Source organism: Nipponia nippon, unplaced genomic scaffold, assembly GCF_047370975.1.
Source record: "Nipponia nippon isolate SJK-2023a ecotype South Korea unplaced genomic scaffold, ASM4737097v1 scaffold_11, whole genome shotgun sequence".
Lineage (NCBI taxonomy): Eukaryota > Metazoa > Chordata > Aves > Pelecaniformes > Threskiornithidae > Nipponia > Nipponia nippon.
The window spans coordinates 8,845,410-8,858,634 of NW_028262302.1; the positions used below are offsets into that span (position 1 = coordinate 8,845,410).

Below are 13,225 nucleotides of genomic sequence, written 5' to 3' on the forward strand. Positions count from 1 at the left end.
TGATGTTGTGCTATTTGCAAGCAATTACCCTCTGCCTGTGTCAAAATGGCTCTGGGAGCAGAAAGGACAAGGCATTTGCAGGCAGTTTAACTCATGGTTCATGAGAAACAGATGGCAGTGGATACATGCCTGACTGGTTGTTGTGTAAGCAAACCATGAATAAGAGATGCTCCTGAACAGAACTAACGTCCTGGCCACACTTTACACTCACACAGCACTATGTGAAGTGTCAGGACACTGAATTTGAGCATTAGCTCCCTACTCCCACAAGGCAGGAGTTCTAACACTGCACTCTGATTTACAAAGGGCCTTTTATGTGTGAATGCAAGATTTTTTTAACATATTGAATATATTTGAAATATATTTTTGAAATCGGAAGCTGTTTTCAAAGATGCACAGACAATCAGGTAGGATAAAATAACAATTTGCACAAACAAATTTAAAAAGTTTATATTTGCAGCCTTGATATTGTCTCAGTACTGGATTCTTTAGATGAAATTTTCTGGATTTCCAATGAAAAGAAACTACAGGCCTGATACATACTACTGTGTGATGTCTTATTGGACATTCCTACATAAGAGGAAAGAAGCATCGTTCAGAAATGCTAGGGCAAGCTGAGACCCATCCCAGCTATTCCACCTGATAGACTTACTAGCTTGGGACATCTGGATAATCCAGTTGCATTCATGGCATGTACGTGCATGAAGGCGTTTGTCCTTCCAACTTAATACCTTATTAAATGATATTAATTAATCATTAAAATGGTATTCCTTCATGCTGTTAGTTGCAGTGTTGATGTGGGCAGGTGAACTGATTCTGTCTGCACCTCCCAGTGTAAACATGTAAAAAGCACACGTAACAGTCATTGAAATTATTAGATCTATCACATGGACCTCGACCATTAGAAGTGTTAGTAGTAGAAAAATAACATCCTTTGTATGGCTCAAATCTACAACATTTCTCTTCCCAGGGATGGGATGAGTATTGAACTGCACAGAAAAACGACAACATTACACTGTATTTCATATAACCGGTGCTCAAATAGTGTAGTAAAAACCTACACAGAAAGGTGTAGGTTTTAAATCTTCTCTTAAAAGTAAAATGACAGTTAAAGACCCAGAACTGCAACTTTTTTTTTAAATACATGAAAATAATATTTTCCATCATTTAGAAAAATTATCAGCTATGTCATTGTGATTGGTTTGGAAATGAATTTAAGAAACTTACCACTTCTAAGGTCATAATACGTTCCTAAAAATAAAGTACAAGATGCCATTAGAAAGTAAAGAATATAAATGCAATGTAAGTTGAACAATGAGGAAAAGGATTCATTTTGATTTTTTACTAGTCATATGTATGGTATTTTGTAAAAATCTCACTGAATAGGAACTGCTGTACTTAATCGAACCTCTGAAGCATTTATCATCCTATCTCACTGAGAAATTTGTTCCAAAGAAAAGAAACTCCTCAGAAACAAGGTAAGAAAGAATTTGAAAAAATTTACTCCATGATATATTTTTTTCGAATAGTACCATTAGATTGTCAGTATTGCTGATTTTACTCTTATGTGTCCCAAAGTTGGATTTCTTTTTTTGATCATCTGTGACTGTAAGTCTAGCATGTTTTGGAGTTCACGTCATGTTAGCATCTGGTTTAGTTTTCTTTTAGGCATTTCCTTAGAAAACTAAAAAGTAAATTCCATATCATTATTCTGTTATCCAGAAATAGCTCTGAAGAATGTTTTATTAGTAACAAGATGATGTTAGTCAGAGTCTAATGTCAGACAGAAATAAAATACAAATAAAGTAAGCTTGTGTCAGTTTTAATCCAGCACAAAGTACAGAGAACCCAGAATTTATAAATATACTGTATATATTTTAACATTCCATTTCCATTTAGAAGTATCTTTAAGAAAAATATTAAGCTAGTAAAATCAAGATCACGTACTTTGGCACTATGTCCTGACTAGGTATGATATTTTAAGTAATGTGAGAAAACATACATTCAAGTGTTTAAGTGAGCCCACATTTAGAGTGCCTGACCATTAAGACACTACAGGAACTCTTACCTTGCTCAAATATTACCTTTTTCAAAGTATGGGAGAGGGGTTTGGTTTTTTCCTTGCTGGGTGGATTAGGCTAAGAATCCTTATACTTATTCCTGTTCTATCCCTCCCTAACAGGTAAAAACGATTGTAATAATCTGGATTTACTCCTGCAGCATCCAAAGACAGTTAGGCAAGTCTGAATTAACTTCACTATTTTGGAAGCAACAGGTACAACAAAAGACCAACAGAAGAATTTGTGAGCAAGAAACAGTTCTTGCCATTTGCAAGAATGCAGAAGTATTTTTCTTTTTTTAAAGACTAGGTAGAAATGAGTTACAAAGACTCTTCTAGAGTTATTACTGTCTTAAAAAACTTCTAAATAATGATTATATTTTAAAAATATACATTTTTTTAAAAAAACTGAACAGGTGTACGTGTTTGTGTGAAACCAGTATTTACATATTGTGTATTTACATATTTGTGTAAAACCAGTGTCCCTTGGATTACTAAAGGGCTAACTTTTATTCATATAATCTTTTGAAGAGAAGACACAGTTCACCCTAATGAAATGTTTAAAGCTCATTCATGAATGATGTTTGGGGTGCAAACAATGTTAGTTGTCATCAGCTGCTTACAATAGTTGCACCTTTGATTACAATTCTAAACCATAGACAGAAAGTGAGACAATATAGCATAGGAAAAATAATTGCATCAAGTGAGGCCGTAAAAAAAAAAAAATTGCTTCTGGAAAAGACTAATTGGTTTTGAAGATGTACAAAAAAACCAAGCACGACTGTTCAGGGAAGTATGTACAAGGAAATATCTAAAGGGAACACAGTAATGCACACATAAACAAGTTTGATGAAATTTAGTACACTATCAAAATACAACTGTTTAAAAAAAATATTAACATTTTGCCAGCAGTGGATGCCACTAAACTGGCTGATGTTGGAACTGCATACACAGTGGTTTGAAATTCCCTGTGCATAAACCAATGATAAATAATAAAACAAATGTACGGAGAGAAAAAAAATGCACTCCTCATCACTTTCAGTTACAGGACTCTCTCAAAATAGCGAGTTTTAAAAAAAAGAGACAAAAATGTAAACTTTTAATTTTTTTTCCTAAACAAAATGGAGGATGAACTTATCCCTAAAAGCTGGAAATCAAAAAACTCAGATACATCTCAGATTTCCTGGAGATTTATTTCACCTATGATTTAGTTACTTATCAGTAAAACTAGGATAATATGAGGTTCTAGAATACTTAACTTTGATTTGTCTATTAAGAAATATTTGCTCAGTGCCCATCACAATGCATGGTAGTTGGGGACTCCAACTACAATGTTGCATAAGCAAAAGTTTACTGCATTTCACTAGAATTTGTTCTCAGATAAGGTAGTATATTAAATAGTAAAGTCTTTATTCTTTCTTGGAAGCAGGTCTGAGATACAGACTGAGTATTTCAGTACATCAGAACAAAATTATGACAAAAAATATTATGTGAAAAACTCAAAAATATTTATTTTGAGATGCTTGTTCCTCCACAAAACTGCAGTGGCTGTTACAAACACTCAAATTTATTTAAAGATTTTGCAACAAAACCCAAACTCATTACTATAAAAAAGATGGTATTTACAGATCTCATAAATTTGTGGTGATAGTGAACAGCAATTCAGATATAAATTTCTTCAGTAAAAAAGGACTACTTTGAAAAAAAAGTCTTAAAGTGAGTGTATTAGTAGGATGATTCCAATGGTAGAATAAATAGTGTTTTCAAAATGATCTGTATAAAATAAGGCACATGATCTAGCTGCCAAATTCTAAAAACTGAATAAACTCTTACAATCTCAGCAGATAATTTTCTGAAAACTAGCATGTAATGCATTAGGACATTTACCATGAATAATTTATACATTATCAATATATTTATATTTTTAAATTAAGATTCTGCATTTTATATTTAATTTTTTAATTTTTATTAGCACATCACTAATTCCAAAGCAAATGAAAATGGCTTGCAAATGTTTTCCCAGAGAACATCCATACAGTTGAATATTGCAATTATCATGCATAGCATATTATTTTCATGAATGCAATCTTTTATACCATGGAACACTTTTCACAAAAAGGAAGACGAAAACCTTATAATCAGAGCCTTTTTTCTTCCAATGAAGTAAGAAAATAAGTGAGATTATATTCTGGGAGTGGCTATCAGAGAGAATGTAGAAAGTGAAAGCTGAAAATTGTATTATGATGAGTATGAGTGCACATGTAACAACAGAGAGCGAGCATATGTGTAATGAGAACATAGATATTATCTAGAACATATATAAACTCTCATATATAACTATATAAGCTCATATATAAATATAAATTTATGTATAACATAGAAACTCTAGTCAAAAGTATGCAACAAGTTCAAAATTAAAACCCAAGAATATCGTGATGTCACCCAAAGCGTCAGCCTCCTAGCTCTCAAAACACCCTGTATAGAAAGAACTGCATATATTACATAGTTTCCACCTTGACACATAAGAGTCAGGTTCACGTAGAAAGATGTAGCTATAAAGATTCCCACTGTCTACTTAATGAAGTATTATTTTGTCTTTGTCGTGCTAGTTGCAGTCCAACATATTCCCTGACTAGAGGAACACATGAACACTACTAGCCCAATATTTCCAGGAACAATTCTCATAAAACTGTTTTTTTTTCTTTCTGTCCTTTGTGGTTTTCAGCTGACAACAATGTAGAAGCACTAACTGTACTTCATTCAAATTATTTTAACAAAAGGTGATCTTTGTCTCCCCTCAAAAAATGAGCAAACTAAAAGCATAATAAAACATACATCATTAGGTCTGGGGAATATTCTTGTTACTTGATGCAGAGACATGGCAAAGAACCTCATGTTATCCCCAGTCACCATTTGCCCACAGCAATACACTCATTTCTGACAGAAGATTTCCTCATGTCTCTAGCTTTTCTAAGACTATGTTCAGCGTTCACGGCTCAAGTAACAAGAAATAACTCCTTCAGGCATGATAACCTGACTGCTTTCAATTGTCTGTCCATAGCCTAAACCATACAATCTTTCTGTCCACCTGTGTCCTAAACATGCTTTACACATATGGTCTGTTTAGACTGCAAACAAAGTTCATCAAGGATTGACTTACTACATATAATTCTCTTTATATATAAGATACTTATCAAAACAGGACCTCAGGAATTGCAGACAAAAAAATAACAACAATCAACATGACCTATCATCTACTGAACCAAGGACTAACTGAGTAAGACCTAATACCAGGGGAATCCTATCCAAGAACTGTAGGCCTTGGGGGAAAAGAGTACTATCTTATTGGCTAGTGGTCCTTAATTTGATGAACAATTACCTTCTAGCAATCTACTTCAATGAAAGCAGTCATACAGTAACCAACTATACACATGCTTTGCTGAACTGGGGCTCAGAAGAAACAAATATTCCACGTCACCTGGTTAACAGAAGGATAAGAGTGCCAGTTTCAGCTCTGGGAAATGCCATATTTAAGGAAACTCTTACTTCCTGTGCTTTATATAATGAGATGCAACAGCTTGGGGAGATTCAGTCATGATGACTCAAGTTGGTTTTTACAACTATTTGCTAGCAAATTTGTACATATACAGCCACTGCAAGTTTAGAATACAACATTACAAGAACAGAGGATTCCAAACTGGGAACATTTTGAAACATATTGTCTAAGCTGGACATAATACTATCTAGAAAAATAATAGATGTTTTTGCTGAGTACTTTTGACTGTGAAAACATGGGCATCTGAAGGAGTAAAAAACTGCTATCAAGCATTTGAATACAAAAATAGCAGTCAGAGCAGTACAAGTCACACACTTAACCAGAATCGCCAGTTAGGGAAGGGCATAAAGCAACTTGATCAGGAACTTCACAGACCATCAGAAATACAGGCAAGCACATATGTGCACACAAGACACTATTATGATGCAACTTTCTGCAGTATAAAATTACTCCTCGTTCAATCAGAAGTAACATCATTAGAACAATTTGTCAACTACAGAGCTTCACATGAAAGCAGATGCAGAATTGCTTCACATGAAAGGAGATCTTTTTACATTGATGTAACTAGATATGCACCTGTGTAAACTGCTTGCGCAGACAAGCTCTCAGCCTTGTTGAACTTGAGCTGCCAGAAAGCTAGGCCAAGATTTTTGTTTGAACAGGAAACAGCTGGATTGGTGTGTTGTGTAACTTTTGGGTCCTGCAACTTGTCTCTTCTTACTGGATCAAACTGTTTCCACACTAACTCTTTGATACCTCTAGCCCTCAAAACGCCTTCTATTTATTATATGAGAAGAGAAGGCTTATCTTCAAACAAACTCCTATGGTCAAAACGCGGGTCAATATGTAACTCCATTTTCCTTAACAGTCTTATCTTCGTTAATTCCCTCATAAACTTCCAGCTTCCAGTACACTTAGAAAATGCTGCTTCGTTGATACACTCTTCGTATTGTATCTAAACTTTTTTACATTCATGTTGGGTAACATTTGCTGTAATTTGTTGTTTAAAACTTCTTTTTTTTCCTTCTGTATTCTGAAGAATACATACACTACCCTCCCTAATAGCCTCCTGAGCCTCACAATTTAGACATTCCAGCTTGGTTTTGCTTTCCCAGCCATTTTCATTTCAAAGGAGTGTATTTTCTTTGACTGTAACGCTTAAGTACTATTCCAAAGCTGAGCCTAGGGTAAATCTTACTTTCTAAGCACAGATTTAAAGTGCTTAGCACAAGCACCTTTACTGCTAGATGCCATACAATGAGGATTTACTATATTGTATCAAGTCCTAGCATATATCGACTGGTCCCTTCTTCCTCAGGAAGGTGATTATGGACATTAAACGTTTCAGAGATTTAGAATACTTACTTAAAATCTCTTACTTTCAGTTTTATTTGGAGATATAGAAGAAAGCAACACAGCTCAGAAAATCTAACCCAACCAATGAAGTAGAATAAAAAGCATCTTTGCATTTCTGAAAGCAGATTTGCACTGCCCCTATTCACATACAGGTTCAGTGAAGCCAGCAGTATAACATAACAGAACAACTTCAGTATATAGTGTGACTTAAAAGCAGCATTCTTTTCACTGATGGACTACATTTATTGACTCATAGGAGAATGCTGACTACTTAAATCTTCTCTAATGTGCAACTTAATTGGCGGGTAGAAACTCAGCAGTGAGTATCACTGGCTATCAAGTCTGTATTTGGCTGCATATATTTCCAAAGCTGAATTTAAGATACAAGGGAGTTCAGACAATTGTAATACAATTCAGTAATTTTAAGCGTGACAAAAAGTATAGCTAGTTAATTAAATAGAAAGTATACCTGGAGAGCTCCCATTTCTTCCTCTCTTCTGAGGGTCTTCTCTAGTAGCTCTGTAAAATGAAATATGGAACTTGTAAATTTAACTTCCTGTCTTGTGGCCTGACAGAAAAAGTACTGTGTAAAACAGTGAGTTTTTTGTTTTACAGCTTTCACAACATTCCTTTTCAGCTGACTGAGCTAATTGATGAAATGTGTCAGTGATAGGATTGTTTCCAAGCATGGGCTGTTGAGGTGACTAAAAAACAGTTGCAAGAAGACAGTCTGACTGGGGGAAAAAAAAGCTCTCAAATTCACAGAAAAACTTGCCTATGCTTAAATCAATCTTTTGGTGTATTTTCAGAATGGAATGAAAAAAATCAAAGAGAGTCACTCTGAAAATTTATTAAAACAGAAGTAGATCATCAAAGCTATGCAATTATATATAAAAAGTTACTCTAGGTTACTTTTTTAAGAACCAAGTAACATCCCCTGGGGAAACAAGTGCAGACAATTTTAACTACTATCACAATAATTATCTTCGCTCACTAAAATGGAACAATTTTGATAATTGTTCATTGTAACAAACATATTAGAAAAGTTTTTTATAGTCTTTATACCATAAAATCCTAGTATCTTGTATTCATTTGTGTGACAATAATATACATTGGCACACACATGCACATATGTAACATTTCATGTTAGAAATTAATTTCTGTTTGAGCTCTGTGGGATATGTCACGTGAGTTGTTTTTTCTGTTTTATTTCATTCACATATTTTTATGATTAAAATTAAGTTTTTGATCAATTGCATCATATCTAGAATTCTGGGAAACCTTAAAGTTATAACCTCATGGAGAGCAGGAAAAACAAAAAACATGCTGCAGGCTTATTACTATTTTAACTATCAGAAGTCCACTCATGAGTTTTGCATGAGAAGAGCACTGCTTTATCTAAGCCAGAGACTGACTTTGACTCAAGATATGCTCCAGTTTGCTAGCAATTAGGGTAGTTATAAGATTATGAAATTGCCTTGACAACCTCATAGGACTGAATTCTGACTGTTAATTCCCTCAGCATCCAAGTACAGAACAGCTAACTGAAAGTAGCTGTGGGTACTTCCTTAAGAAATAAAGATTACTGATAAATGCATAGTTCGATTATTAAGGATTAGCTTCAATGATTTACAATTGAAACTACTTAAAATATTCTACCATCATGAAATTGCCTTCTTTCCTTTATTATTCCTCTTTTACTTTTCTTTCTCCTTTCTCTCATTATGAAGCCTCCTTGTGAGCACCCTATCCTGTTACCTCTTTTCTCATAGTTCATTATCCATTTCTGACTGCATGCAGATTACTTGAGACTTATTTTCAGGCACCAGTCCTTTAAAAGTGATGTAGATAGTGTACAAAATTTTAGTTATTTCTTTCACAAGCAGAGAGATTGACTTGCTGTTCTTTCTTCCTAGCTTCTATGCAGTTTTTTCAAATCCTTTCTTAAAATTAATAAAATGACTGTTTCTTCACTTTCTTTTGGCACATTCATGTTTTTCTGGATTATTCTTTGGTATGCTTTCCAGTACAGTGACTCAACTGCCATATAAATTACTGTAGCTAAATGTGCTGCCATCAACATTAGTTAGTGCAAGAATTTGGGTTTGGAAAGTGGCTGCCCTGTATGTTTTCTTTGGGCATATTCCAGTATTGTAACTGAGTTGGTAAAAATTTGTATCGTAATACTAGCTTTAAAAAAAAAAAAAAAAGAGGAGTGAGGAATAAGTCTATGAGAAAGGGATGGGAAATGAAAGATTCTTCCCCATGTTCCATCTGACCAAAACCAGATTCTTATACTTCACTTTGCTTTATTTTCATTCTAATGCAATATTTGAGATTCTGTTGTACAGACATGATTGTTCTAAGTGAAAAGGGTGTTATTACAAGGTTCTTTTCAAAGGCCTTCTATAAACGTAAGATAAGTTGAACTCATTTCTGCTAAAAACCTCTAGATTTGAAAATTCTGCATCTGAAATTAGAGATATCTAGAATTCATTTACTTTACTGTACCACTGCCTAAATTGGCTGTCCTGCAGGAGGCATCATAAAACTCTGTCCCCAGAAGGGCAAGTAGGTCCTGAAGTGGTGTTATTTAACTGAAAATATATACCTGGTTTACAGAGTCATCATTTATGATCATATATTTAAGAACTAAGTTCTGCATTTAAACTGATGATTCCATTTAGCACTCAGTCTAAAATAATAGCATGTTTTTTCCAAAGCTAAAGCAAAAATATAAATATTAAAGCAACACATGAAACTGCTACACAAAAAGTCCCGTAAAAATACAGCATATTGTATCATTCTTTTAAACATTGCTATTTATAATGACAGAATATCTTTGCTTACTTGATCTGAAAAGTTCTGTTGATTTGTTTTAGAATTTGTAAAACACTTCCCATATTTAAGTTCTTGTGCAAATATATTTTATATATTCAGTGCCAGAAAACAATGTTACAATAAATTTAAGATAGAGAATGCATTGTGTCTGTAATATAGCAAAGGTGGTCACTAGCCCTAGTGAAAGCTCCTTTTGTTCACCCTGTGAACAGCCTCTGAGTTTCTCTAATTATTACTTTCTTTCCTAAAGGAAGTTTCACAGTGGCATGAGTTTCTACATTTGTGAACAATCCTGCTATGATCATCTTTCAAGGCCTAATGTAATCACAGGGTTCTAGTTTTTTTTCAAAGCAATATATCATTATTCTCATGGGGCACAGAACACATCAATTTATAGATTGTTTAGAAGAATCAGCATTAATGAAAAAGCATTACAAAGGCACCTTCAGGCATTGATGGTTCTTCCCAAAAGATGAATAATAGATGGAAAAAGACAACAAGAGAAATTACTTTTAGAAATAAAGATATTCATCAACATATTTCCTTTATTTTTAGCTCAATATGAAGCTCACAATCCTATAATGAGCTATGAGCTAAAACTATTCAAAAAATCAAATATGTTTCAGTTATTTAATATTGCTCAAAATCAACAGCAAGTTGAGGATATTGTCTGCAAAATTAGAGATCATACTTTTGTGTAGTTTTACAAAAATAATTTATTCACAGTGGCTAAACTCCAAATCATCTAAGGTTTATATCTCATTTAGCTATGGGTCAGTGAACACCAACTGAGTGTCCATGCAGTTATACCACAGTGGCTTAGATCTATCTGATCAAACTTCCAGGAAACATACAGGTAATGATTTAAAACATTCCATAAAAGTCATTATCTTTTTCAGTTTTCCTGACACTGAAACAACATAGTATGTTGCAAAATAGTGCAAATATTAACCTGGAGATGAAGATTTTATATTCCATCATAAGTCTCAGATAAGTGAAGAAAAAAAGGATGCAGTTATTCAGACAGACTTTTCACCCACCCACCAGTTGTAATTTTCACTGCTGGTGAAAAGTATCAGAAAATAGATTTAGGAGCCGATATTTATTGATTGGAATGAGTAAAATACAACTGTACTACCTTATTTATCCTAGTTGATCCATTAATGTGCCAATAACTAACTCTAGAATGTTAAAAAGCAGTTCAACTCCTTTACCTCTGTGCTGGGAGTAACAAAGCTGTGAAACAGGACATTGACTTTATCTTACCTGGAGCAAGCAACTTCCCAAGAATTTGAATTAAAAATCACAGATTTATTTCAGAAAGAACACTGAACAGCCATCATTCATTATTAAGTAGGAAATGGATTTTAAACACTCCGTGACCTCCCATTTTAAGAAACCAAAGATAGTGATAGACCACATTCTGCTTCACATTCTCTCTGAAGGTTGAAGTGCCAGAGAAAAGTCAACAAATTGGATCAATACCAGATTTGTGTGCTCACCACTAAGAATTTAAATTTGGTACCTGGTAATTCACAACTTGTTCTAGCAAAGGAGAACACACAAATACAGATCTGTACACAAAATCAGTTCTTATAGTCACAGATATCTAGTCATATAGTCAAAAACCCTAAAATGTGATTCAGATTACTCTGAAGCTGACATTTGCACTTCAAATCAGTTCTGTGTACATAGCTAATATGCAATAAACTACCCAAGATATCTACAAGCTGCTGGCAGACCTGACTCAAGACTCTCACCCCTCCTGCACCGCAACTGCAGATCACATAGGAAAACTATATAGCACACAAAATACTGCTACTGTGTGGCATTAAAACAAGAAATCCAGATCATTACCAGAAAAGAATGGCAGTTTGGAGAAAAGTGTCAATATATTTTTTGCATCATCAAGCTAAGAACGGTTCTCCAAAACATAAATCAGGGCTTTCAGTTACACATTAGTAAAACTATTTTTGATTTCCCAAAGTTTGCAACCCTAGAAATTCAGGCCTTATGTTACACAAGCGTATGGCAAACTCATGAGAAATCACTTCATTAGACACCCTGATGATTTTATTGTTAAATTTGCTTTGATGAAAAAATGCAGTATATTTATTTCAAGTCTTTTCTACCATTCTCACCTCAAATACACACCCCATGGCTTTCAATCATTGTTTGGATATGTTTCCCACAAAGCTGCTGAACAGATACTGCAGCATTCCTGTAGATACACAAGGCAGCCAAGCAGGTTTCCATCAAGCCTGAAGGAATTTTCAAGCAGCTGAATAAACCAGTTTGTCTCAGCTAGAAATTACTTATCTTGCACATGCCCACACAGCAAAGTTTAATCAGATATTATACCACTTACAGTTTTCCCCTTCATGCAATGAATCTGACATGAAGGCCCTATTTTGGGGGGTCAATTAAGCTGTTTCTAACTGAACCAGTTTAAGCAAAATGTTTCAGAACAGATATATACATGGCTAGTAGAGACAGAACAACTGCAATTTTGCCCTGTACCTGTGTCAATATGATTCTGGTGAATGGCTTCACAGTACCGTGACAACAGTCACAGTCCCATAAACACTAAATACTAAAAGATGTTTCAATGAGGCTGGACCTTTGTCCAGTCAGGCCAGACACCACAAATCACCCTGGCACTAAAACAACTGAGATGTAAAGCAGTACCGGGACTCGCTTCAAACTACTCTAATTGAAACAGCACTTGCCATGCATGTAAGCCATTAAGGGAATTTCTACATAAACATGTTATTATCTTAAATGAGGTCTAGAGAAATAGGTATTCCTTAGAACCTTAATTTTTGCTAGTGTAGGACAAGGCCCATAAATTATGAGCATTTCAGAATGTGTTCATGTAATCCCAAGCAAGATTAAAAAAATAAACAAATCTCTGAAGTCAAAGGTGATACTGTTTGACTTGAATACAACATACAATATCTCTAAGATACAGAATATTTTTATCCTGCTAGTTTCATCCCCACCGCATTCATAGGTCTAGTGAATGAAGATAAAGCAGGGAGAAATCTCAAAATTTATTATCTTTTTTGGAATTGTATTCAGATGGTTAATAGTTTTCAGGTAATAGTTTTCATGGCCAAACTCAACGGTCAATGCATTTTTTATTTGTAGCTTCTGCTAAACATAAAAGTCTCAAGTGATTTTTAATACCGATTAGAGCTTTCTAGTCCATTAGCAAACTGTTATATTAACATTGAGCACATTCTGCTATCTTTAAAGATTATAATTGTTACCACCAGTGCAATCAATGCAGTGCTCATCACCACCAAGAACGAAACAGCTCTTTATCTGTATCTAAATCAATAGTTTTCTCATCCACATGTACAAAGACCTCCAAACTCAAAGGAATACCATTTAAAAAAAGGGATTCCCTT

General features: G+C 34.4%; 1 protein-coding gene across 6 annotated transcripts in view; it reads right to left on the bottom strand.

Annotated features, from left to right (window-relative positions):
- Positions 1 to 13,225, bottom strand: part of CEP128 (centrosomal protein 128) — a 137,160-nt gene that overhangs the window by 32,988 nt on the left and 90,947 nt on the right. For 4 of the 6 annotated variants that reach the window (XR_015702264.1, XM_087747436.1, XM_087747438.1 and 1 more), the window contains exons 19-20: positions 7,441 to 7,490; positions 1,228 to 1,251 (exon numbers count right to left, since the gene is read on the bottom strand). The exons of 1 other annotated variant lie outside the window; for it this stretch is intronic. Coding sequence is in view for 4 of the 5 variants with exons in the window: in XM_087747436.1 (XP_087603562.1) it covers positions 1,228 to 1,251; positions 7,441 to 7,490 (74 nt within the window). In the remaining variant the exon portion in view is untranslated. The remainder of the gene's footprint in view (positions 1 to 1,227; positions 1,252 to 7,440; positions 7,491 to 13,225) is intronic. One more of the 6 variants, XM_087747440.1, reaches the window with a different exon arrangement.